Genomic DNA, 24,811 nt, shown 5'->3' on the forward strand with positions numbered 1-24,811 from the left:
ATGCAATTGGCCCTGTCTGTATTGTCACTGTTGCTATCTGTAGCCTGCACTGTCTGTCTCCCATGAGGACAGTGTTTCCTAACTAGACAATGGCCATCATTGTTACCTTGTGCCTCCCTCCCTGCAGTGGTCTCATTCCTTCATGGAAGTGGATTGTCTAGAAACCTCAGGTACTGTCTCTCTACCCCAAAACTATGCATGTCCTCCTCAGGGGCTGGCCCCACCCACTTCCTTCCTCACTCCTGCTTGACTGCCTGGCTTCCAACTACATCTGTAAACACACAGGTGGCTCCTGCCTCAGGGTCATTGTACCTGGTATGCCCTCTGCCCAGAGGGTCTTCTCCAGCTCATTCTCTTGGTCAACCACCACTCAAGGCTACCTGCTCAGATCACTTTTTCTTTTCTCCCCTTCATAGTGTAGAAGTCATTTCATTCAGGGGTAATTCGCATACTTCGCTCAGTTAAAGTGGGCCCATAGATGCAGTATCTCCATGTCTGTCACCACATCCTAGTTCAGACTGACTCCCAAAACAAACCTGTACCTGTTTCTCTGTGCTTCTCCATGGCTAAGGCAGCCCCCACTCTGCTTTCCGTCTCTGTAGAGAAGTCTGTTCTAGAAACTTCTATGCATGGTGTGAGCACAGGGCCTTTGTGATGGCCCTCTTTCACTTGACGCATCTTCCAGGGTCAGCCAGGCTATAGCTGGGGTTGAGATTTTACTCCCTTTATGGCTGAAGGCATGTCACTCTTGCTACATCTTGGGCCCATTTATTCTGATAGAAGTCCTAAAGAGGATTTTTCTGGCTGACTTGCTAATCCTTGTCACCCTTCCACTTTTACTTTCTAGGTAGTGACCTCCATTTGATGACATCATCACCTGTCTGTTTCCTCCCTCTCCCATCTCTCTGCTCCTCAAGGCCTGGATATTCCACCTTGCACACTGCCACAGTTAAGCCCCTGACATATACTGAGCTGACACAGGGTAAGTACTCAGTGAATGCTCTGTATCCTGATAGAAAGAAGATGTGTCCCCATGAGGAGGGCCTGCTACTGGCCTCCCATCTGTGAGCTCTTAGAATAAGTGCTGTTTATATGTATGGCTCATCAAGAAGGGCCTTGGGCAAAAGAAAAAAGGTGGGCCTTAGGCCCCAGAGGTTCCTCTAGAGTGAACAATGGCCTTCTTAAAACAATGTTTGCCTGCCACCTGTGAGAATCTCTCCTGAGGTTCTGGTTTGGCACCTTGGTGGCACAGAGGGGATTGATTATACTTGTGTACTGAGATTCAGTAGGGCCTAGGTGGGAGCACAGCCCTACCATCCGGGAGTTCCAAGCCAGCATGGCCTATGCAGTAAATATATGTATGCCTCAAAACTAAAAACACGGGAGAGGGGTAGACAGTAGAACACTGGAGCAGGGGGACCTGTAGGGCTGAACCCAAGTGGGAATGGGTATAGTACTGAGGGAGGAAAGAAGGAAGTGTCCCCACTCTGCCTCCAGTCTCCTCCCCTGGCCCAGACTCAGCTCAAACTGTGCTCAAGGGCACAAGACTGCCTAAGCTATGTCCAGGAGAGGAGGAGTCAGGTGAATTCTGGCCACTGTGGCCTCATCAGGATGGGGCAGCAGGTAGGTTGGGGGCCCAGAGTACAGAGCCAACACTGCATACCCAGCAAGGAGAAGGACCATAACAGCAAGGCAGGAGGAAGAAGCAAGTGGGAAAGAGGTTCCCCTTGTCATAGGTTCCCTGAGGCAGGCAGGGATGGGAAGAGGACAGGCTCAGGGCCTCCTGTGCAGGGCACCAGATGGCTGATTGCCCCAGCAAACTCCTGGGACACTTTCAGGGCCTAGATGCCATCTGCTCCCGGCCCTCCTGCCCAGAAACAGCTGCAGCAGGAGGGGAGAAGGGTCTACAAGGCCTGGGCAGGTCTGCTTCTCTGATGCATCCTAGTCAGCACTGTGTATCCAGGGGCAGCCTGGCCTAGGAGACACCACTGCTTCTTGAGCTTTCAAGGGACAAACCCATTCTTGCCCAAATATACCAATATGTGACTGCCAGGCTTGAGGCTGAGAATTCTGTCTGATTGGACAGAGGGTGAGGATAAGATCTTTGGGGGAATAAGCTGACTGTTCTAGTTTGCTTTCTGTTGTGATAAAACATTCTGAACAAAAGCAACTTGGGGGGTGAGAGGGTTTATTTGAGTTACAGCCCATCAACAAGGAAGTCCAGGCAGTAACTAAAGCAGGAGCCTGGAGGAACACTGCTTCCGGGTTTGTTCTCACCAGTTTGCTCAGCTACTTTCCTTACACAGCTCAGGCCCACCTTCCTGTGGCATCAAGCACAGTGGGCTGGGCCCTCCTTGTAGCAATCAGCAATAAAGAAGATGCTCCACTGACACAGGCACAGGGCAACTTGACCTGGGTCCCTCTTCCCAGGTGACTCTAGAGTTACATCAAGTTGACAGCTAGAGCTGACTACAGCACTGAAGTTATGGCCTGATGGGAGACATACCAAGGCTATGGCCTGTGGGGGGCAGGCTGCGATACAGCCTGATGAGGTATGGGGTAAGGGCATCCTCACAGAGAAAGGGGGCAGGGCTGAGCACTTGCTGAAGGCCACTTAGAGTACTAGTCACCAACTAGGGGGCAGGGTTGTCAAAACAAAAACAATAGGTGACAAGTGACAGCCTCAGGTACCTCTTTACTGGGGCCAGCTTGCAGGGTTCCTGCCACTGCCTTCCAAATGTCTCCAATATGATTTTCACAAGGCTAAGCCAAGTTTCTAACTCAAGTGCTCCCTTCTCTTTCTCTCTCACAACTGCCTCAGCCCTGACTGAGACTTGAGAAAAGGAGGTGAGAGGAAGCGAGTCACACCTATGTGCTCCACTGGCACCATCCACCAGAGCCCACTGCTAATCTTGCCCTGGAGCTCGGCTCAGTTTACTTCTCTCCCTGAGTGTGGAATCAGCAAAGTCCAGCAACAACCAAAGACAGATCTTCTACGTGCCCAGGCACTGGACCCAGATGGCCCTGGACTCCTGGTGTCCTGCCTAGGAGCCAGCAGGAGCCAGTGTGGCCCTCACAGAGACCTTGCCTTGGAGCCTCGGATCCCCTTGGCAGCTAGCCAGGGCCGGCAGCAGCAACAGCTCTAAGTACACCTCATGCTTTTCCAGATGTGAGTGGGATCCAGCCAGGGGTGACAGGCTCAGGCGGAGGGGAATCTGAAGACGTAAGTGGAAAAGTATGTGCTGTCCCATCACAACCCTCTAATTTGTCCCCCAGCAGCTGCCAGCTCTGCCCCACCACAGATCTGCGGATTTGGGTCTCCCCTGGTTGGGATTGCCCCAAAGCCTGCTTGGACTGGCTCACTTCATATCTGCCTATGGGGAGTGGCCTCCACTTTCTGGGGATGGGAGGTGGGGATCTGGAAAGAATACACTAATCCTGAACAGCCCCACCCCCAAGTGGCCTGGCCGATCCTCCTCAGCTAAGCACAGGACACATGGTACCTTTGGGGGCTGAGTCTAGAACTAGGCAAACTCAGTGCAGATCACAGTGCTCACACCCACTTCAAGCTGCTCTTGCATCAAACAACAATGGGGAGGTGGCCTCACATCAGTGCCAACTACCAGTGGCCACAAGCATTCCCTACCTTCCCACAGGGAGTTCTACAATGTTCCCATTCTGTGGATGAGGAAACTGAGGCACAGGATGATCACTTGTACAGCTATTCAGAAGTGCAAGACACCGGGTCCTCCTCGTGCTGGCCCACTACATTCTTGAACAGGTCTGAGGTTTCTCCAGTGAGCCAACCCCTAGAAACTCCAGGAGAGAATGAGGCAGGAAAATCTATTGCAGTTGGTGTGACCAGAACATCAGGCACTTGATGGGTCCCTGCCTGGCCTGGCCTCTGAGCTACCCACCCAAGGAGGTCCATCATGGACCAAAGCAGGGGAAGGTGGCCAGTGACTCACTCGAGGGCAGGACTCGGCCTCTCCATTCCCACAGCCAGTTGGCATCCTTGTCCAAGCAAAATGCCTCCCAGTGTTGGCCTGGAAACTATAAATCTGTCTGGGCCCAAGGCCCACCATTCAGGGCTCTAGACAGTCTTGCCTTGTAGTAGAGTAACTGTGGCTACTGTGCATGCGTTTCTTGTTAAAGTGGGAGGGAACTGTGTTGCTGCATTTCCCCTTTTCCCTGGGCTTCTAGGGAGCTCAGCAGGCTTCACCTCAGCTGGAGTACCCAGGTGCTTGATACCTGTCTTAATCATCATAGTCATCTTCATCATCACCATGACATCTTATTCTGAATCATGCTCTTTCACTACTAGTATATTCTATATGGCAGCACAAGTATTTTGTGGAGGAAAGAAGGGGGTAGATAAAAAGGGAAAAGAGGAAGTAGAAGAAGGAGGGGAGAAGGGACAAGCAGAGGGGAAAAAAGGCAGGAGGAGGATAAAGAGGAGGAGTGTGTGCAGTTGACATACCAGTGAACCTGGAAAGAGTAAGGACCCTTTACCCCTTTATTCTTTATAAAACATTCTCTTTAAGTAAGATGCACATTCAAAACTCTAAGGTACATCCTCCCTGGTGGTACTTTTATGTCCCCTGCATGCAAAGTAGACACTGTGGTGCCATCTTCAAAGGAGAAAGCCCAGCCTTGCCTAAGATCCTATGGCTTCCAGCATTCTGCTCTAGGCAGGTCCTAACAGATGTGCTAGAAAATGGAGTCAAGCCCAGGTATCCCACCCCTTGCCCAGAAGAACCCTGTCCCTAGGTGGTCTCTCTTCAGAGGTTCTTAAAGCTCTGCTCTACCTTCCTCCCTGCTTTCTAAATAGGGGCAACTTCCAGGCACCTCCCACAGACCTCTGAGGTGATGGATGTAACTGTGGCTGCAGGTAATTACACTCAACACTGGCTGGTGGCTGCTGGCACTTGGGTCACATTTAATCCTCACACCAATACTAAAAGCTTCTTCACAGGGGTGGGGGTGGGGGCGTCAGTGTGCACACAGGTCTAAGAATGCTTAAGCCTGCCCTGAGTGGGCAGCCTGGCACCCGATTCTGTACTTTGCTCCTTGACATGGAGTGACATGGAAGGTAGAGAAACTGTCACTCACTGGACATTGAAGGAGAGAGTACCAGCCCTGTTCACCCAGGCATAACAGGCTCAGGGTGGACACCCAAGTGGCACTTCAAAGCCAGTGGTTGTTACATAACAAGTGCCTCCTGTTCACTGTACCTCAGGTGGCCCTCCCCAGGGGGCAGTGGTCAGCATATGCCCTGATCCTTGGACCACTCTCTTCCTGCTTCCCTCCCTGCCACTAGATACCACACTTCTCTGGAGAGTGCCAGGTTCAGCCTTTCTGTCTTCCATCCCTGTTCCCTCCCAAACCTCCAAACCATGCAGATCCCTCACCTGGCCCACTTAGGGCAAAGCCGCCTCCACACCCTGTCCCTGGTACCTGAGGGTCCTCACGGAGATGCAGTACTTCCACATGAGGCCCCACACAGCACCACCATCACCCTTCATGCCTGGATCAGTGAGGTGCAGTGGCTGGGGGGTAGGGGGTCCTTGCCACTGCCGTGGACCCTGGGCCTCCTCCCAGTCAAGGGATGGCTCTTGTCTTGAGCTCTCAGGTCACTTCCTTCTTCATGAGGATAAAAAAACAAAAGGTCCAAAGACAAGGAGAGGGGAGGCCTGACTCTCCCAGGCCACTGCAGGTTCCCGGCAGAGCTATCCCAGGCTGGCCTCTGTTGCTTCTGGAGGACCGGACCAGAGCTCCAGACCCTGGCGGCTGAACGTCCCTCACACTCCAGACCCCGTGGCTTCAGCACAACCTTGAGCCTGCCGCCTGCCAAGAGACAGGGGGTGGCAGAGGGCCAGGGGAGCAGTGAGTCACTGGGGCGGGACGGAGGGGGCGTCCACTGTGAGGGAAAGTGGGAGCTCTGGGAGCCCAGGGGCTGCCCTGTGCATCCAGAGGCCAGGGTGGGACTGGAGAGGCAGTACTGAGGGAGGGAGGCTGTGGAGGCAAGGGCGGGCCCACATCCTCCACCAGTCCCCAGAGGCCTAAACCCAACACCGCCCCATGGCTACAGCCCTGCCCACAGAACTGAGAAGGGTCTGCTCTGCCGCTGGCTCTAGAAGGAGCCTGGATAGAAAAGACGATCAAACTGGGACCATGCCTTAGGATAGCAGCCTGCTCCCGAGGACGCCATTGAACCCTGAGAGTTTCTCAGCTCCCGCCAGTTTACGCTTCGTTACTGATCACTAACTGTGTTCTCTCCTCTCTGGCCTGTGTTCTCCTAACATACAAGAGCTCTAGGAGCCTGGGGCACAGGGAGGAATTTCCAACAGGTATGAGCAAAACCATCTGCTTTTCTCCATAACCCATAAAGTGGATTTCCATAGCTCTGTCAAACATGTACAGAAACTAAGGCACACAAGTCAGAGGCCTGGAAAGGGGAATGAGCCCGAATGCCTGGCTCTAGATTCTGAATGCCAACCAACCGTCTATAGGCTTGATCCAGAGATGAGGCTAGACTCCTCTGGGGAGTGAACCATGGGGGGCTGGGCCCCTGGGGTCTTTCAGACTGGAGCCCAGCTGGAGCCCCACCCACCTGACAGCTGCTCAGGGCTGGGCCTAGGGCTGGCAGCTGGGGCTTCCCAGGCAGGAGCCCCTGGGGACAGTGACTCAGGCTACAGCCCACTGGAGGGCTTTTTTTTCCACCCACAACCCCCAGGAAGACCCCAAAGGGCAGGAGGCCTAGGGTCTGCAAATAACTGCCCTGTCGAGTGGGTACCAGAACACCAAGTCACTAGAGGCTCAGAGGCAGGCGCTGCTCTGCCTCGCTGAGCCTAGGCTCTCACTTTGCCCTACACACGGCACAATCCTGCCTTGAGTCCAGCCTGATTCCCACAGCAGAGCTCCAGCGCTGCAGACTGTTCATTCCCCAAACTGAGACCGAACGTTTGATCTAAAACAAGATGGCCCTCAACAAAAGCCTCCCTGAGGGTTCTGAAAGCCAACCCCCTCCCCAAAACCAGAACCAAAACAAAACACCAAAAACAAAAACAAAAACCCCTAACCCTCTTCTCTCCACCACAGGAAGCTTCATAAACCATTCTTACAGACCCTGTATGACATCAGGACTCCCAAAAAGTTCTGGCCAGCCTCTGATGAGCAACCAGTGAAGAGAAGCTCACTGCCCTTTAAGCTGCCCACTCCTTAAGGAACCTCTGACCTAAGGAACCTCTAAGACAGAGCTCATGGGCTCTTCTCGGCCTCTCTCTCCACAGCACACACAGAGTGTTGGAAATGTTCTACAGCTGGTTTTTTTCGGGCCCTTGTGGGGTAGAGACTTTTGTTTTCACTTTCTCTATCTCCCCACTGGGCATCTGTCTCTCCAGTGCACCACCTGTGTGCTCTTGGATTAATATAAGCAACACATCTCCTCCTCCCTCCCCTCCCCTTCCACTTATCACCACTCAGTGTGCTCTTCATCTGTTGATTTCCCCTTCTATCCATCTCTTCATGTGCTTCTCCCCTCTCATCTTCCCATCCATCCATCCTTCATCTACCCACCCATCATTCTCCCATCCTCCATCTACCTATCAATCATCCACTCACCTATCCATCGGATCATCCTCTATCCAACCATCTACCTACTCTCTTACCTGTCCATCAATGTACCCATCCTCCATCAATCTATCCACCTACCCTCCATCCATCACCCTCCCATTCATTTACCCATCCTCCACTTACCTATCATCCATCATCCATTCCTCCATCCATCCATCCATCCATCCCCCTCTCATCCATCCCTCTATCCAGTACTTCTCTCTCCTTTACCCCAGGCCAGTCTCTGGTCCCTACACTGACCAAGAACAAAGGATGTCAACTGCCACAGCAGCTTTCTCTTTCTTGCTAAGCTTCTGCCCAGCCTCCCTATTGGTACTCTGTGTCTCATACGGTCCCCAGGTTTGCATCCATAGCAGGAATAGCTGTGTCTCTGACAAATTTGAGGCCCTGTGTTGCCCAGACAAACCATTAGGCTTGTCTTTCCTTTGTCTCATAGCCTCTTAGCTCAGGCACAGATGCTGTGGTCCTGGGTTTACTTAACACCATGGATACTAGTCACTAGCTATTAGTTACTTGTACCTTACCTACCCGCTCTGTAGGAGATGCCAGCCAAGGCAGCTACCTGCAGGACAGTGCAGGAAGCATTTTTGTGTTCAAGAGCTGGTCAGACAGAGGATATTGGCAGGTACCAGAGGCCAGAACCCTGTGGAGAGCTTACATTAATACTCGTAGAAAGGTGGGTCCCATTGTATTCTTCTTTATATTTTGTTCTCCTCCTTACCATGAATTCCCCATATTTATAGCCAGAAACCATGTCTTCCCAAGGCCACTACCTCTCCAGTTTCTCTAAAGGAAGCTTTTTTTCTTTTTTCTTTTTTGGCTAAGGGGATGCTGGACACTATTTAAAGAACTAAAAGTACCTGGGGGAAAGTCAGGCTGAGACTGTAGACTAAGAGGAACTTAGTAAGTCTACAGAAGGGGCAAACTCACAAACTACATCCTACACCTCTGTGGAGGGGCCATCTTCCTTCCTCTGTCCACAAAACTATGGACACAAGTCTTGTCCAGTTTGTGTCAGAAGTTCCTTTTGCATCCACAAACACTTATCACTGTGTGCTAGGGAACTGTGTGGTACAGCAGCTATCACAGACAGCACCCAATAGCACTATCTACTGTCTGTCTGTCTGTCTGTCTGTCTCTGTCTCTCTGTCTCCCCCTTCTTCCCTCCCTCCGTCCCTTCTCCCACCCCCTCTCTCTGCAGGGAATGGGACCCACGTACTGTGTGCACTCTACTATGCCATATCCTAGCCCAGGCATGTTCGGGATGAAGAAACTGAGGGCATGCACTAAAATATCTTGACCACGGATGCCACCCCTGCCCTGCAGAGGCTTGTCCCTGGGAACAGGACAGACTCTTTACTCATCTCTGACTTCCTGCCTCTCTGCAGGAAGTTTGCCCCACCCCCTCCCACCATCCTGGCCATACGGCAGATATAGACCACAAGGCCACAGAGGGCAATATAGAACTGAATGACCTTAGGGATGTCAGGTAGCCTCTCACTGTTATGGTCCAGGGCAATGTGGGCTGGAATGGAGTATGCTCCATGAGAATCGGTTATTATAGATGATTGAAGATTGAGGGTGGGTGCCCTCTGAAAGGCATAGGGAGTCACAGCCCAGTGTGAGGTAGGGAAGGAGGGCAGGTCTGTAAGGAAACTCTGTGGAGAGCTGTCCTCACCCTTAACCCTGACTCATATGGCCTGTGGAGTCACCACCACCCAAGCACAGAAAATGTTCCATTTGTTCCCTGAGGGGTGGTCACCACTAGGAACTGAGCCAAGGGCAGGTTTTGGCTCAGGGATCATACACATTGGCAAGAAGAAACCAGGCCAGGGAGGATGATGGGTAAGCATCCTGCTTAGAGGGGGAGGATAACAGAGGTGAGTTTTAGGTGTAGACAATAAACTCTCATTTCAATTCACAGGTCTAATGATTCCATAGTGAGATAAAAGCATCTAAGCTGATCACCTGCATTCTCTGCAGCTTCTTGTCCTTTAAGACCTGGGTGCCACTCTCACCCCACACCACTAGGAAGCCATCTCTGGTTGTTTCCACTCTGTGGAATGCCTGGGGCCTTTCTGTGCCACTGCACAACTGAAAATGCTGGGCTGAGAGAGGTGAGGGTAAAGAGGGGGCTATGCTTCAGGTCTTCTTGCCCAGAGCAGTGGCTAATGGATGACAGCTGATTTAATGAATGAGCGGTCCTCTCCCTTGATCCGTCTGCCTTTCATTTTGTCAGTGAGGACACTGAAATCCAGAGAGGGGACATGACCTGCCTAGCATGGATCCAGGGTGGGGTCTGGAGCCAGGGCCTACGCACCATCTGGGTAGGCTATTCTCCAGCTGTTCCCAGGGGCTGGACAGGCAGGAAGTTTGAGGACAATTACATGGTCAGATGGAGTTTTGTTACTGGGAGGAAGGGGGAGCACAGACAGCCATTAGCAAGCATTCAAGGGAATGGATCCTGGGCCATGGTCACTTGGTAACTTGATAATAGAACCTCTACCTGGTGTCAGGACAGAACCAGAGTCCAGGACCAATTGGACACACCAGCAGCTGTAACCTGGTAGGCAGAGGCTCCCATGAGCCATCAGTGGAAACAGGAGCTATCTCCTCTGGTTCTCTCCATCTTCTGTACAGGGAAACAAGGCACCCCAAGCAACATGGGCCCTAGCCCAACTTTTCTGCTAGATGTAGAGGCAGAGAGGCTCAGAGAGGTGCTCTGACTTGCCCACGGTCATACGGCAAGGTCACTGTAGATCTAGTTGCTGGTAGAGCCCTGGGTCTGAGACCTTGATCCTGCCATGCTGCTTAGCTACACAGCCATGAGATCCTCAGAGCCTCTTCTCCACCTGAATCTTCACCCACAAAACAAGGAGAAAGGTGAATCCAGGGACCTTGTGGGAACTGAGGCAATAGGAGGAACTGAGGCATGAGAATCCTTCTCAAGGTGAATTAGGGAATTGAGACTCAAAACCCTGCCCCTCCCCACCCCTGCAGTTCTTCAAAACTCCAAGGGATTGAATTTTAGCCATGCCAGTGGTAACAGTGAAGCCTCTCCCTGTGAGAACTCGCTCCCTGCTCACTGTAGCCAGTGTTCTGTGCCACAAGTTCACATGTTCCAGCCCATGCTAGAAGTGGCTCTATTACTTTGGTATAGAGCAAAGAGACTATGGTGTAAAGAGGTCTGCACACATGCACAGGTTAGTCAAACACTACATCTGAGAAGTGAACCTAAGAATCTTGCTCTAAAATAGCCAGCATACAACCTGGCTTTCTAGTCACCATAGAAGTCTTTCTCAGTGTCTGCCCTAACTTGTCTTGTTGGGCACTCCATAACCCACTCATAGGTAAAAGAGAAAAGTCACTCTTCTGGTCCTGATCTGACCTGAGAGGTCTAAATTTTTTGGTCCCTAGATAGACTCCGTGCGACATACAAGTCAAGGGACCCAGATAGGATGCACCTGTCTGTGTGTGTGTGTGTGTGTGTGTGTGTGTGTGTGTGTGTGTGTGTGTGTACAAGTCCCCTTCTAAGAGGGCTGCTGCATCCTCCCTAGGACTTTATCTCCTTTCTGGCCTCCCTGCCTTCTGTTTCTTACATCCAATTCTCTGTTACACACACACACACACACACACACACACACACACACACACACACACACACACACACTTGTACAGGCCCGCTAGCTGGTAGAGGTTCTTCTGTGGCTTTCTTCTCCTCGATGTCCTTTCAGGCCTCAGTGTCCTTTCAGACACCGACCTCAGTAGACCATTCTTGTGGTTTCGTGTTTTATTTTAAAACTACCTCGCTAACAACATTGGCCTGAGACCTGGCCCGTCAGGAGAGACTGGGTTCTCTCCTGTTGGCAGGAGCTATCCACATAGAATAAAGGACATTTATGAAAGATGGTCTGCCAATCTTGAAGGTGAGATGTGCAGAAGATAGGTGGCAACATGTACGGATCGATTTTTTTTTTTTAAGCCAGACATGGCAACTAAAGCCTGGAATCTTGGCACCGAGGAGACTGGGAGGAACACCCTTGCAAGTTCAAAGCCAGTCTTGGTTACACAGTGAGTTCCATGTCAGCCTGGGAGGAGGCAGGGTGAGGAAAAGTGGAGAGGAAAGGGAAGGGCAAGGGAAGAGAGGCAAGGAGAGGAGAACCATGTGTATTCCTATCACCTGATCAGAACGAACATAAGTCACAGTGACAGTTGGGACATTTCAGATATGATTCAGAAAGTAGATAAAAAACACAAACACAAACAAACAAGTTGTGTGGGGTGAGTGTGGAAACCCTCCTATGATAAGCCATGCTGGCTTGCCAGTGGCTGACTGATTCCCTTTGGAGCCCTGTGCAGACCCTTACAGCTTCCAAGCTCTAGCAACAAAGTTAACAACAGTACGCACAGCTACAAGGGAGCTGGCCTTCCCAACTGAACAAGTTTATGTTAAAAAGAAACTTTACCTCCCTCCTCTCAGTGGAAAAACTCGTGTCCTTGCTGCAAGTAGAAGGTTACCATGAAAACTAGAAGGCACTACTGAGTTTCAGCAAATACGTTTCCTGCCAGCATGCTGCTGACTTGACTATGGTCATCTCCATGTGCCTCGGACTTCTGACTGTGCCATTTTCATGTGATGCAGACAATCCAACCACAGCCACCTCCTCACAGCACTGGCTACAGGCAAGGTCACATACCTTCTGCTGACCACAGAGCATCAATCAGCCTGAGGCAGGGGGCAGGATCATCCTAACCTGGCTCAGAAGCTTGAAGTGATCCTGTCAGGTGGCTGAGAGGGTTTAGTGGGGGAACTCCTCAGTAAGGCAATGTGGGACCAGACTCCAGGCTGGTTACCCCATACTTTGTCTCAGGAAACAGGTAAACAAGAGTCACAGGTGCTAAGTAGCAAGTTAGGGAATGTGTCAGGGTAGAGAAGACAACCAAGAAAACAAAGCAGAGTGATGCATAAGGGGAGTGGACAGTGGCACTGCCTTAGACAAGATGACAAGGGAGGCATTGGAGCTGAAGCCTAAGGGAAAGAAGATATGAGCTCCCATAGTGTCTTATGAGCAGGTACCACTGGTCCCCAGAGCTCTATTCTTTGCTTCACTAAGTGCAGATTTGGGACAGTTGCATGAAGACTTGGGACTAAGCTTAGCTCTGGGGCACTTTCTCATGGCTGCTCTCCCTGGGCAGTGTTCTAGACAAATACTTTAACAGGGGCCTTTCTACACACACACACACACACACACACACACACACACACACACACACACACACACACACACACAAACACATATACCCTTAACCATTTGAAAGTAAGTCAGCCACCAAGACTGTGGAGTATTTTTCCTAAAGCAAGGACAAGGTAAGACATAATTGCAGCAGGATATCTGTGCTGATTCAAGCCAGCTTCTCTTCATATCTCCAGAAAGCTTCTAGATGACCTAGTGACCCTGACCCTCATTTCTGACTTGTCTACCATGCATACAAATATTAAAGGCACTGTACATTTCCAAATGGCCTTCCAAGGAGGACAGTCAGCTGATCGATCGTATGGGATGGACAGCTTTTCACGGTGGACCCTACTTTGTCTTCCTGGTCCTGCAGGACACAGATAGGTCAGCTCAGGGTCAGCAAAAATGTAAAGTGGGACCACAGTGGAGCCTGATACATAAGAAAAATGTGTACGCCCTCATAGACCAAGCACCCAGACAACCACATCTCTATCTATCATGCATCACTATACTATACATTCCTCTATACCGTGCACACATAGGTACCATGTGCCCTTATGTACTATATACCTATACATACTACCTATTTCTATACACCACTCATCAAGATGCCTCTCATGCTCTGAGCCAAGGGAACTAAGTTCGTGAGGTGTATAGCCTACATGATGGATCTGCTCACATGTCACCTTCAGCCCTGCAGGCACACAAGGCCCTCCTGCCTGGACACTGTGGCCTCTTCAACTGTTCCCATTACACAATGATAGGGTGGTGAGACAAGCCACACAGCCTGTGCTTGCTTCAAGCCACAGCGTTGTTTATTTGGTGGTTGGGTATTTTGGCATCCTCCTAAATTCCATGTTTGGTTGAATGTTCCACCACCTTCCTGATGCTTCCACACACAGAACACGTGGACTCTGTACTGACTGGATCTGTACACGTGCCCTGTGCCCCACGGCCTCAGGATAAGCTGGAGAGGGGACCTCATGCCCACTTCGTGGAATAAGAAGGAAGCCCAGGCCTGGTTTAGAAAGACTGTACTATGCTTTGAATGTGTTTCCCATCCCCAGAGCAATAGTGTTGGGGTCTAGAAGAAGTGATGTGGTTCTGCAGGCCAAGCCTCTCAGTGGAGCGCACTGCCATCCTGGGGGCAGAGTGTCTTGGGAATGTGTTCCTGAGAAACTTATGAGCCCCGCTCTTAGTCTTCCCTGCCTGCCTGTTGTCTGCCATGAGGTAGATACTGGGAGTAACACCTCAACCTTGGGCTTCCCTCTTTCTAGGACTGTAAGAGGTGAGGGTCTCTTCTTCATAAATGATCCTGCTCCAGCACAGCCAAGGTCGACATGAGAAAGAGACCCCTTTTCTCTGCGTTCTACAGAAGTTCAAATCAAGATGCCAGTGGGGCTGGTTTCTTCTGAGATCTCTCCTTGATTTGTAGTCAGTACAGATCATTACATCTATATGCATATGCATATGTCTGTACCCTTGTGTGTATGTGTATCCATCCATCCATCCATCCATCCACCCACCCACCTACTCACTCACCCACTCACCCATCCATCCATCCATCCATCCATCCATCCATCTATCCATCCACCTACCCACTCATCCATCCATCCATCCATCCATCCATCCATCCATCCATCCATCCATCCATCCATCCATCCTGACTTACTCACAGGATTACAAAGCTGGTAAGTACAGACTCCAGAGTCCGTGTTTCAGTCAGCATCTAAAGGTAGGAAAATGATGACGTCCCAGCTGATGGGTAGGCAGGCAAGAGTCCTCTTTACTGAACCTTGTCTATTAAGGTTTCCAATTGACAATGCAAAGCTACCAAATAAGAAAGGCCACCTGCTGTTTTTGACCACAGATCAGATACTAACTTCATGCAATGTGCCCTTGAAGGCTCATCTGAATGCTTCTAACATAACCTTCTGGCACCTGCGGCCCAGTGCAGTGGACACAGCCAACCTTCACAGCAGCATACCCTGTGTGCATCTGTGCCAGGTTTCCTCCTATAAGGAGATGGACTGGTATCCATCCTAATCACCCCATCCTACCTTAACTCCCTTAAAGACCTGACTTCAAACAAGGCCACACTCTGAAGGAGTTGGAGTTATAATTCCAATACAAGAAGTTAGGAGGATGACAATTCAACACATAGCAGGCCTGCAACAGGGGAAGGGTCTCCTCTGCACCAGCTGGGCATCTGTGCTGGCATGATCTTCCTGCTGCTCAATTTAGCAGTGAGCAAAGGCAACAAGTGTTTCTTGTGGTAACTCAGGGAGGTCTTGGCCAGCAACAATGCTCCCATGCATCCGATCTCCTGAATTCAATACCACCTTTCCACCTCACTACTATAGGAAAATTGCCAACACAGAAAACAATGCCAGAGACTGGCCTGATCTACAGTGCCTCAGACCAAGGGCTGGTTCCCTTATCATTGGGTAAGGTGGTAAGGTTAGAGAGGCAAGGAGACCCTTGTGTCCCCAGAGGACATGGGTTCCTCTCTCTACCATTGCCTGTCTTATATTCCTTCACCAGGCTGGAGCTGTGCCAGCACAGCTTTTCCCTGTCCCTGGTAGTTTAGCCAAATTGACTCTCTGCTGAATTTCCCAGATGCCTACCAACCCCCTCTGACACACACACTGGCCAGAGTGGCTTTAGTGAGAGGGCAGCTGGCAAGACCCTGAGACACTTACACTGCCCTGCGGCAGCAGATACCTTCTGCAGGGACTCACTTTAGCCCTAGTGAGAAGATACTGGGGATCTGAAGGCTTCTTCCTGCTTCTGCCCCTGTGCTTGAAGTGCAGGGACACTGCCTGAGCACCCATAATCAAACTGCCCTGAGGACTCAGCTGTGCAGGCCTTGTCCGGAGCTGTGAGCCTGTGATTGGGTATCCAGAGTGAAGTTTCCCTGCCCTGGTTCCCAAACCACTTTTCCAACTTCCTGCTGAGTCTTTGAACTCCCAAGTGGCTCCATGACCTTCTGTTCCCTTGCCTGTGGCCTTTCTTTTTCCTTGCTCCCTCCCTCCCCTCTCCCTTTCTTTCTTTGAGACAGAGTTTTTCTGTGTAGCTCTGGCTGTCTCAGAATTTGGGTAGATCAGGTTGGCCTCAAACTCAGATTCACCTGCCTTTGCCTCCTAGAGCTGAGATTAAAGATGTGTACCACCATATCTGGTGTCTGTGGATTTCTCCACAGCTCCAAATCCTTCCCCAGGACATACTGCCTTTCCTGGTAAGTCCTCTCCGAGCTCACAGCTCTGCAGTATAACTAAGTCTCTTCCCTTTCTTGGAGGAAGTAACTTCTCTCCTCAGTAATCATCTTGGCCTGAACTTCACTGATAAGAGCACCTGTGTTTGCTGAGGACCAACTGGATCTCAGGTACCCATTCTCCTTCTCCCTACCATCAACGTTCCTAAGCTCATCATGGGAAGAAAGTAACTTGTTATCACCATAGTTGTCTCTGTTTCCAAAAATTCCCAACACCTTCATTCCACCACATAGGTTCCACAAGAACCCTGATCCAGACCAGGAAATGGAGAGTCTCAATACCCTCCCACAGTGGACAGGACCTTGTGACAGTACAATGTGATGCAGGTATCTTTTGAGGTCTGAACACACAGGATGACAAAGATCCTACTGGGCTCTTCCTCTCAGTCACCCCATTGTACCACTTTCTTAGGCAGTGCTTTTCAACTTCCCTAGTGCTTCAACCCTTCAATGTTCTTCATGCTGTCATGACCCCCAACCATAAAATTACTTTTGATGCTACTTCATAACTAATTTTCCTACTGTTAGAATCATAATGTAAATATTTTTGAAGATAGAGGTTTGTCAAAGAGGTTGTGACCCACAGGTTGAGAACCACTGCTCTAAGGTTGAGAAGCCTGGATCACAGGGAGAAAACCAAATAGGCAAGATAGGGGTGGGGATGAGGTGAGGGGTCCAACCCCAGGCCTCAAGATGGCCCAGGTGACAGTAAATAAAGCAATCTCTGCTCAAAAGAAAAGATCCATTGGTTTAAACCACTAGGTTCTGCATTTATTTGTTATAAAGTCATAGGAACTACAGTATTAGAGTGATCCAGGGAGTGCTAATTAGCCTGAGTAATAAACAGTGTGGGTAGCTGATGGCATGTTACCTGTGACATCAGGAAGAGAGATCTCTCTGGTCTCAATCTTCTTCCTGGTCTGAAATGTGGGGAACCAACCACATTGCTTCCCTATTTTCCTTCTGTTGGGTTTGGGGTGGAAGCAGATAAAATTCACTCTAGAGACAGAAACTTACCTTTTTTTTCTTGTAAGTTTTTGAAAATTTATATATGTATGTGTGTCCAGGTGTGCACATGTGTGCATCTGTTTGTCTGCATGTGTATGTGTGTCTGATAATATGAATGAGAATGGCTTCCGTACGTTCATATATTTGAATGTTTGCTTTCTACTGTTTTGGGAAGGATCAGGAGGTGTGGCCTTTTTGCAGGAGGTTTGCAACTGAGGGTGGGTTTTGGGGTTTCAAAAGCTCATACCAGGCCCAGTCTGACTCTCTCTGCCTCCAATTAAAAGGTAAGATGTAAGCTCAGCTACTGCTTCAGCACCATGCCTGACTGCCTGCTGCCTTGCTCCTGGCCATGATGGTCATGGACTCACTCTCTGAAACTGTAGTAGGTCCCTAGTTAAATGCTTTCTTTTGTAAGTTGCCTTGGTATTGATCTCTCTTCACAGCAATAATAACTAAGGCGTTCTCTCTCTCTCTCTCTCTCTCTCTCTCTCTCTCTCTCTCTCTCTCTCTCTCTGTGTGTGTGTGTGTGTGTGTGTGTGTGTGTGTGTGTGTACACTGTTGCCTGTGGACTGCAGAGGAGAGTGTCAAGATTGCTTGGAGCTGGAGTTATCAGCTATTGTGAGCCTCCCAACACAGGTTCTTGGAACCTATTTTAGGTCCACTAGAAGAGGAACAAGCACTCTTAACAGCCAAGACATCTCTCTAGGCCGCCTTTATTTTCTTCTTTGTAGTCTCCACCCACCCACTTGCCATGAAGTTCTGGGCATGGAACCTTGGCCTTGGTCATGCTAGGCAAGCTCTCTGCCACCACCGAGCCACAAGTTCAACCCATCAGCATTCACTAGACAGAATGTCACTCATTGAGGCAACACAAACACTTAACAGCTACACCTCAGTGATGGAGAGTTTTACCATCGTAGGACTGCGTGGATTCTCGTGAGCCTGCAGAGCCCCTCAGGTTGCCTTACTCCTCGTGGACAGTGGGAGCCAAGACATGAGACCTGATGAGCAGCAAGTGCTTATGTTTCCTCAACACCCGGCACCTGACTCCTTTTCAAGCCATGCCCAGGAGCCCTCTGAGCCCTCTATGGTGCTCATGGTTTTGGGAGCAGCTGTACAAGATAGTGTTCTGACTTGTAAAGTCCGGGCTTCAGGAAGTAAGTGAACAACTGGTATGTTGTGAGCTGGTTCCCCTAACCATTGTGTTTGAAGACCAGTATGTAACAGGGTAGGGGCCCCTGAGGTCCCTTTCCTGGGGATCTAGACTCCCACAGTAGAAGCTTAGGTGAGTGACACTACGCCCACATTGCTGAATGCTGAGAGCCCCCGAGGCAATTCCACACCACTGACATACCTCCTCGTCTCACTCTTCCTCTTGGCTTTTACAATAAAAACATCACAAGGCTTCTAATACCCTTCTTAGCAAGAATGTGGAGCTAATGTTCACCCACATGCTGTTACGAGCTCTTTAGAAAGTGACCTTGCTAAGCTCAGCAGAGTTGAAGGCTCAGCAGAGTTGAAGGCTCTCACTCACACGCTACCCTGTATACATCCGCAGGAATGCCACAGCTCGAGAGCTAGGAAACACAAGAAAGAATGAATCACTGCCCTGACTATAACTTTGAACATGCAGCTATTTTGTAACGGAATCCAATACAGCAACACAGATGAATGGAGGGGGACCATGCACGGCAAAATGATGAACCTCACTAGTTAAGTGTTGAATGAATGGGCTAAGGCTAGAACTCAGTGGAAGAACACTTGCCTGGCACGTAAGAGGGATTTTTCTCTCCAGAATTGAATAAATAAACCTTAAAATACTGAATGCACAAAGCAAGTTACAACTTTTTTTTTAAGACAAGGTCTCCCTACATAGCCCTGGCTGGCTTTGAACTAACAGATACACCCCTGCCTCTGCCTCTGCCTCTACCTCCCAAGTTCTGTGACTTGAATTCGCCTCCACACCTTCCAACTAAGAGTGACTTGCATACCCACATTCAGTGGCACTGTTCAGAACACCCGAGGCAGGAGCAATTGCAGTGTCCCCCAAGTATATAGAAGCAAAATAGGGTGGAAACTTCCAGTAGATTGAGCTTTAGAAAGGAAGGCAGCTGTGGCACATGTCAGACAGCATACAGACCTTAGAGACAGTATACCAAATGAAATCAGAAGTCTCTCAAGGACAAATACATGGGGGGGGGTCCCTCGAAATAGAAAGTAGCACTGTGGGCCATGAGGGGTTGAGGGTCGGTGTTTAATGGGGACAGAGTTTTGATTTGGGAAATTGGGAACATTCTAGAGATGGGCGATGGGGATGACTGCACAAGTGTGACTATGTTCCACAGGGCACAGTGAATTGGTTACCGTGGTGGTTTTTACAGGGCTCAGTGGTGCACATCTGTATTCCTAGCAATTGAAGGCTGAAGCAGGAGGGTGCTTTGAGCCCAGTTCAGAGCCAGCTTTGGTAGAATAATGAGATAATGAAACTCTTTGTCTGTCTGTTTGTTTGTTCGTTTTTTTTTTGTTTTGTTTGTTTTTTTTTTTTTTGGTTCTTTTTTTCGGAGCTGGGAACCAAACCCAGGGCCTTGCGCTTCCTAGGCAAGCGCTCTACCACTGAGCTAAATCCCCAACTCCGTTTGTTCATTTTTGAGACAGGGTCTCACCATGTAGCTCTGGCTGTCCTGGAACTCACTATGTAGACCAGGCTACCTCAAACTGACAGAGATCTGCCTGCCTCTGCCTCCTGAGTACTGGAATCAAAGCAGGCTTTATGTTACATATTTTACCACGAAATATTTAAAGCAAATAGCAGAGCATACTTTTATTAAAATTTATTTCAAGTTTAAAATGTGGAAACCCATCTTATTGTATTATGTAAAGTTACCAAACTATGCCTAGAAATGCAGGCTCCTGACCTGAGGTTCTGCTGGGCTCTGGGTCTAGGATATAGGCTGGATGAGACTTGAGAGGCTGCACAGGGCCATCCTATGCCAGAGGACAGAAAGTTCTTCCTTTGTTTTCTCTGTATCTGGTTTATTTCATTAACAATGCCTTCAGATCTGGCCAGCCAGAGTACGTGGGAGAAGGTCCTTGCTCCTCTCACAGATGAAGAATCTGTAGCTTCCTGCCCTTAGCAGCCAAAGAACAGAGGCATTCCTCAGCAGTTCAGTATGGTTTCTAGCTGAAGAAGTCACAAGTTCCAACCAGACCCAGCCACTGGCGGGGCTCCAGAATCAGTCTACATTAACTTAAGACCACTAATGAAGAATAATTAACAGCTTCAAGGGAGCCTGGCACACCCTGTGTTTAGAAGTGGTTAATTATGCATTGTCTGCACAACACCCTTTTCATACTCTTTAAGTTTTGGGTCGCAGTTTTAAACAAGGAAATATGGCATCAGGCGAAATGCCAAGTGGCTGTGCTCAAAGCCTCTGTGAGGAGAGCCGCTGGGGCTGCGCAGCCACTTGGTAAGCCTCACTAGGTACAGAGCCTCTGGCACTTTCACGCACTTTTCCATAGTCCCCAAAGAGCTGCTGGAGGTGGGTTTAGCAGACCTGGCCACTTTAAGAGAGTGCCTAGTAGAGCATCAAAGAATGAGAGACTTCCTGAAGCTCCTGGCCAAGCAGGAGCTGACTGCATCCAACGTTCCTGTCCATTCTCATGATACACCATCATGGATGGGAAAAAGACAAACACCCTGCTTTGGGCATGGTGCTCACCACAGCGGACAGCCACAGCACTCAGTGAGCAGCACAGTAACTTCTCTGGCCCTGCTTACCTTATGACTGTACTCCTAACTAGCCCTGTGTAACAACAGACAAAGTATATCCCCCGTGCCTCAGTTTTTTTAACTGAGAAAGTGGGATGTGCCCACCTCCCTCTCTGCTCAGGTCAGTGCCTTCAATGGAGATTCATAGGCAGCAGGTGTCAGAGCCTCAGCGTTTATAGCACTGTCCTGCCTTTCTTTGTTAACCACCTCCCCTGAAATTCCCCAATGCTTCCTCCTCACCTTTGAATTGTCTAAATATACAAGCACTGTCCACTGCCTCCCCCCAGGTGTCATTCAGATGTCATCACCAACAGCAAGCCTTTCCAGCTCCTCCTGGAGGACCCCTTCCTTCATGCTGCAGAGTCTTGCAGCTGTCCACCCCAGCCTCAGCTTTCAGGCTCCTTAGTGCATCTCCCTTGGCAGACTGGGAGCCTTGAAGGAAAGGGCATATGCGCCAAATAAGAAACTGCCACATGGATGGGTGGGAGGGGCTGCTGTTGGTTTGGTCTTTTATTCTTGGACCAAGTGGCCCTGAGTGTAAACCTGAGTTTGCCATAGCCAAGATCCTTAGTGGGCTTTCCTGTGATTACCGCACAACATCCAGCCCTGATGATGTCATGTGGCTTTTCTCATAGCCTGATGATCCCCCAGTTCTTTCAGAGTTCCTAGGCTTGTCCTATGTTTTGCCAGCAAAGCCCTTCACGCATGTCCCCTGCTATAAAAGGTCACTTCTGGAAGGTCCACTCAGACACAGACCCTCTGTTCTGCCAGGGCTCTGACAACATGATTTCTATAGCTGATAGGATCTGCTCCTCTTCTCTACATCTGCATGGTCTCAACTATAGATAACGGAAAAAGTCTGACAACAGAGAGACCTGAGTTTTAATCCCCAGGCTACACAAACACAGCTCTGTGTTTGGGTCTCATTTATCTCAGCTTTGTGAAGGGCTGTGCTGTTTTTTTTTTTTTTGTTGTTGTTGTTGTTTTGGCTGAGAGTAACAACAGAGTATAATGCCCCACCCACATTCGGTAAGGATCAATCACAGGTGTTCCTGGGCACACAGGGCATTCAGTCCTGGAGGGCTAAACATAACCTAAAAGGCAAAAGTCTCTCCAGCTACATGTAGTGTGTGTGTGTGTGTGTGTGTGTGTGTGTGTGTGTGTGTGTGTGTGTGTGTGTGTGTATGCTGAGCCCCTGATGTGAGTATCTAGAGCTCATGTAGCTGGAGTAATCAGATGCAGGACAGGCCTCATTGCTTGGCACTCACCCAAGCATGGAGAGTTCCTTTCTATAGTGGTTGTGGGACCCTCAGCACCCTCTTCCAAGAAAGCCCTCTAGGAGTGAAAGCAAAGCTTCCAAACTTTCCCAGAACTGCATGCATATTAATGGCCATGAAGTTCACAGAGTGTGAGATCAGGAAAAAGTAATTCCAGAATAGATGAAATCGTTTGTTTCTTGAAGTTTGCAATTATAGCCATTCAGAAGTCCCTGCCATAACCACATGGTACTCTATTGCAGGATACAGCACAAGTAGCTTGAGCAAAGTGTGTGAGGAGACCACACACACACACACACCACAAACACTTTATATATACTTTCCAAAGATACAAAGATTTACAATCCCCACACATATACTCATAGCTATTCTCATTTATACACATACACATACACACACACACACACACACACACACACACACACACACACACACACACACACAACACAGGCTTTCTGCCCCTGCAGTCCTTGTCATTGTAGGAAGCAACACTCAAATCCCACTTACTACAGTTGTCAGGTCCAAATCCCTGCTGACGGGGAAATGGGCTCAAAGAGGAAAAGTGGCCTGTCCCAGGTGGTACTTGGAGGGAATATGCTCAACTCCAGTCCTTTGACCTCCAGGTCAGGTGGTCCCCAGTCTGCCATGCCAGATCTGTGCTGAGTGGTGGAGTCAACCAGCTCACTTGTCATAATACCCCTTCCTACTGGAAGGAGTGTGACTGCAGGCTAGGGCTATATAGCTGCCTTCCTGGGAGCCAGACCTATTCAGCACTTCACTGTCTCCCTGGGTTGACACAACAGCAGGAATCATGAAGCAGGGTATACTCTAGCATGGTCAGGGAATCATGCATTTGCAGAACCCCTTCTAGTAGCAGGCTGCAGGGAAAGGAGGGATTGTTAAGCCAACTTGCAGAGTGGACCACACTTCAGGGCCACTAGCATTCCTGGCTAGTGGGGGGGGGGTCCCTGAGCTGAAATAGGACAGTCTTGTAGCTGGGCAGACTCCGGGTAAACTTTCTTTCTTGATCCCATTGCCCTCATGGCCTAGGTCCTCTGCAGAGGGGGATCTGCTTACCTTTTATAGGCCCCATGCAACGGCTGCAGGCACAGGAACTGCCAGTAATCCAGGCAAAAGGCCTTGAACTTGAGCATTTTCACTTTCTAGTCTCTAGTGGACTGCAGTGGTGTCTCCAGAGAGACACAGCAAGGGGCTGCTAGGAGGTGGAGGCCTGGCTGCTGGTCCCTGCCGCGGCCCCCACTCACATGGCCCAGCCTTGCCTAGTACAGCTCACACAGTGCGCGCCTCCAATACAAAGAGCAGCAAGCACAAAAGCCTGCAGCTCATCTGCGTGCACGCTCTCACCGGGCAGGCTCACGCTGCTGCCGTCTCTGGTGCCCAGTGCTTCTGGGGGCTCTCTTGGGGGTCCCCAAAGCAAACCAGGGCATTCCTGGCTATGCTGAGCTGTGGGGGGCCCCAGCCCATCTTCCTGAGGAGCCTGTGAGTGATGGCTTCTGCAGCTGCTCTGCCAGCTCTTTTTCCAACTAGGCCGGGGTTCTGATGGCGAGCCAGTGTCCACCCACCTGCCTTGACTGAGTGGCAGGGACAGGGCAGGCTTGGGGCTGGAGCAGGGAGGGAAGGATCCAGGTGACAGACAGACACTTGCCTCTGCTGCCAGATAAATTATGTGTGGAGGAATCCCAGCCTGGCCTGCAAGACTGAAAACTCACCACGTAGCCACATGGCGCTTGTGGTGTGGGTAACTGGGCTCTGAAAGGCAATAGGAAAGACTGACAAGGCCGCCAGCTCCGTTGCCCAGGCGACAGGAACACATTGATAAAATCTAAAATGGAACCGCAATGACAGCTGCTCATTGGCTGCTGGAAGAGACTCCTGTAGCTAATGAGGGAGGGTGGGAGGGCAGTGGCTGTGCTGAGGGGCCATGGCCAAACAGGGGCATTGTTTTTCCCAGGCTGAGTCTGGGACTCTGTGGGCCATGAGGCCCGGTAGCTACAGGCTAGAAGCAGAATCCATCCTCCGTCTGTCTCCTTTCCTGCCCCTTGCTTGGTTGGCTGGTTTCTATATCAACTCCAGTTGGCCTGCTCCTCACATACCGGCCAGTGACCTTAATGCATCATTTTGTTTCCAGACACCAACTCCCTCCCACCCCTCTGCTGCACTCAGAATAAAGGGAGGGTTCCTCACCAAGCAATTGTTGGAGACTCTGCTAGTGGTCTGACCTCTCCGGTACCTGGATGCAAGTGCCCAGCTGTCCCCTTTCCCTCTCATGCATCCTTCTAGCCCTTTGTGGGGTTCCCTCTGCTAGGAATGCCTCAGACCTGATCATATCCCCATTACGACTCAGATGCCTACCTTCCCTAGATGTCCCAATAAAGCAGCACAGCCTCCCTTGTAACCAAGTGTGATTCCTCCTGGATGCCTGGCTCTTCATGTCTGACCCACAGCTTCCTTCATCAGTATGGAGTGCCCCCAGGGAGGGACCACATCTTTCCATCAATGTCTGCACCAGCAGCTGCTCCACCATCAGCAGGGGGAAAGTATGAGAACCTTAGAAGGCAACTGGGACAATCTCAGAACCCAAGGGACTTCC

General features: G+C 50.1%; 1 protein-coding gene and 1 long non-coding RNA gene across 14 annotated transcripts in view; one reads left to right on the forward strand and one right to left on the reverse strand.

The window, feature by feature from the left end:
• Iqsec1 (IQ motif and Sec7 domain ArfGEF 1) overlaps positions 1 to 24,811 on the reverse strand; it is a 319,435-nt gene that overhangs the window by 96,032 nt on the left and 198,592 nt on the right. Inside the window, exon 1 of one of the 13 annotated variants that reach the window (NM_001408959.1) lies at positions 5,458 to 5,654. The exons of 10 other annotated variants lie outside the window; for them this stretch is intronic. In NM_001408959.1, the coding sequence (NP_001395888.1) occupies positions 5,458 to 5,525 (68 nt within the window). In that variant the 5' untranslated portion in view covers positions 5,526 to 5,654. Of the gene's footprint in view, positions 1 to 5,457; positions 5,985 to 23,277; positions 23,975 to 24,811 lie in introns of those variants that run through there. 2 more of the 13 variants (XM_039108753.2, XM_063286694.1) reach the window with 2 other exon arrangements.
• LOC134486814 (uncharacterized) lies at positions 548 to 11,153 on the forward strand. The gene is made up of 2 exons (XR_010066210.1): positions 548 to 982; positions 2,822 to 11,153. It is a non-coding gene; the product is annotated as an uncharacterized LOC134486814 (long non-coding RNA).

The sequence above is a fragment of the Rattus norvegicus genome, chromosome 4, assembly GCF_036323735.1.
Source record: "Rattus norvegicus strain BN/NHsdMcwi chromosome 4, GRCr8, whole genome shotgun sequence".
In the NCBI taxonomy this organism is placed as follows: domain Eukaryota; kingdom Metazoa; phylum Chordata; class Mammalia; order Rodentia; family Muridae; genus Rattus; species Rattus norvegicus.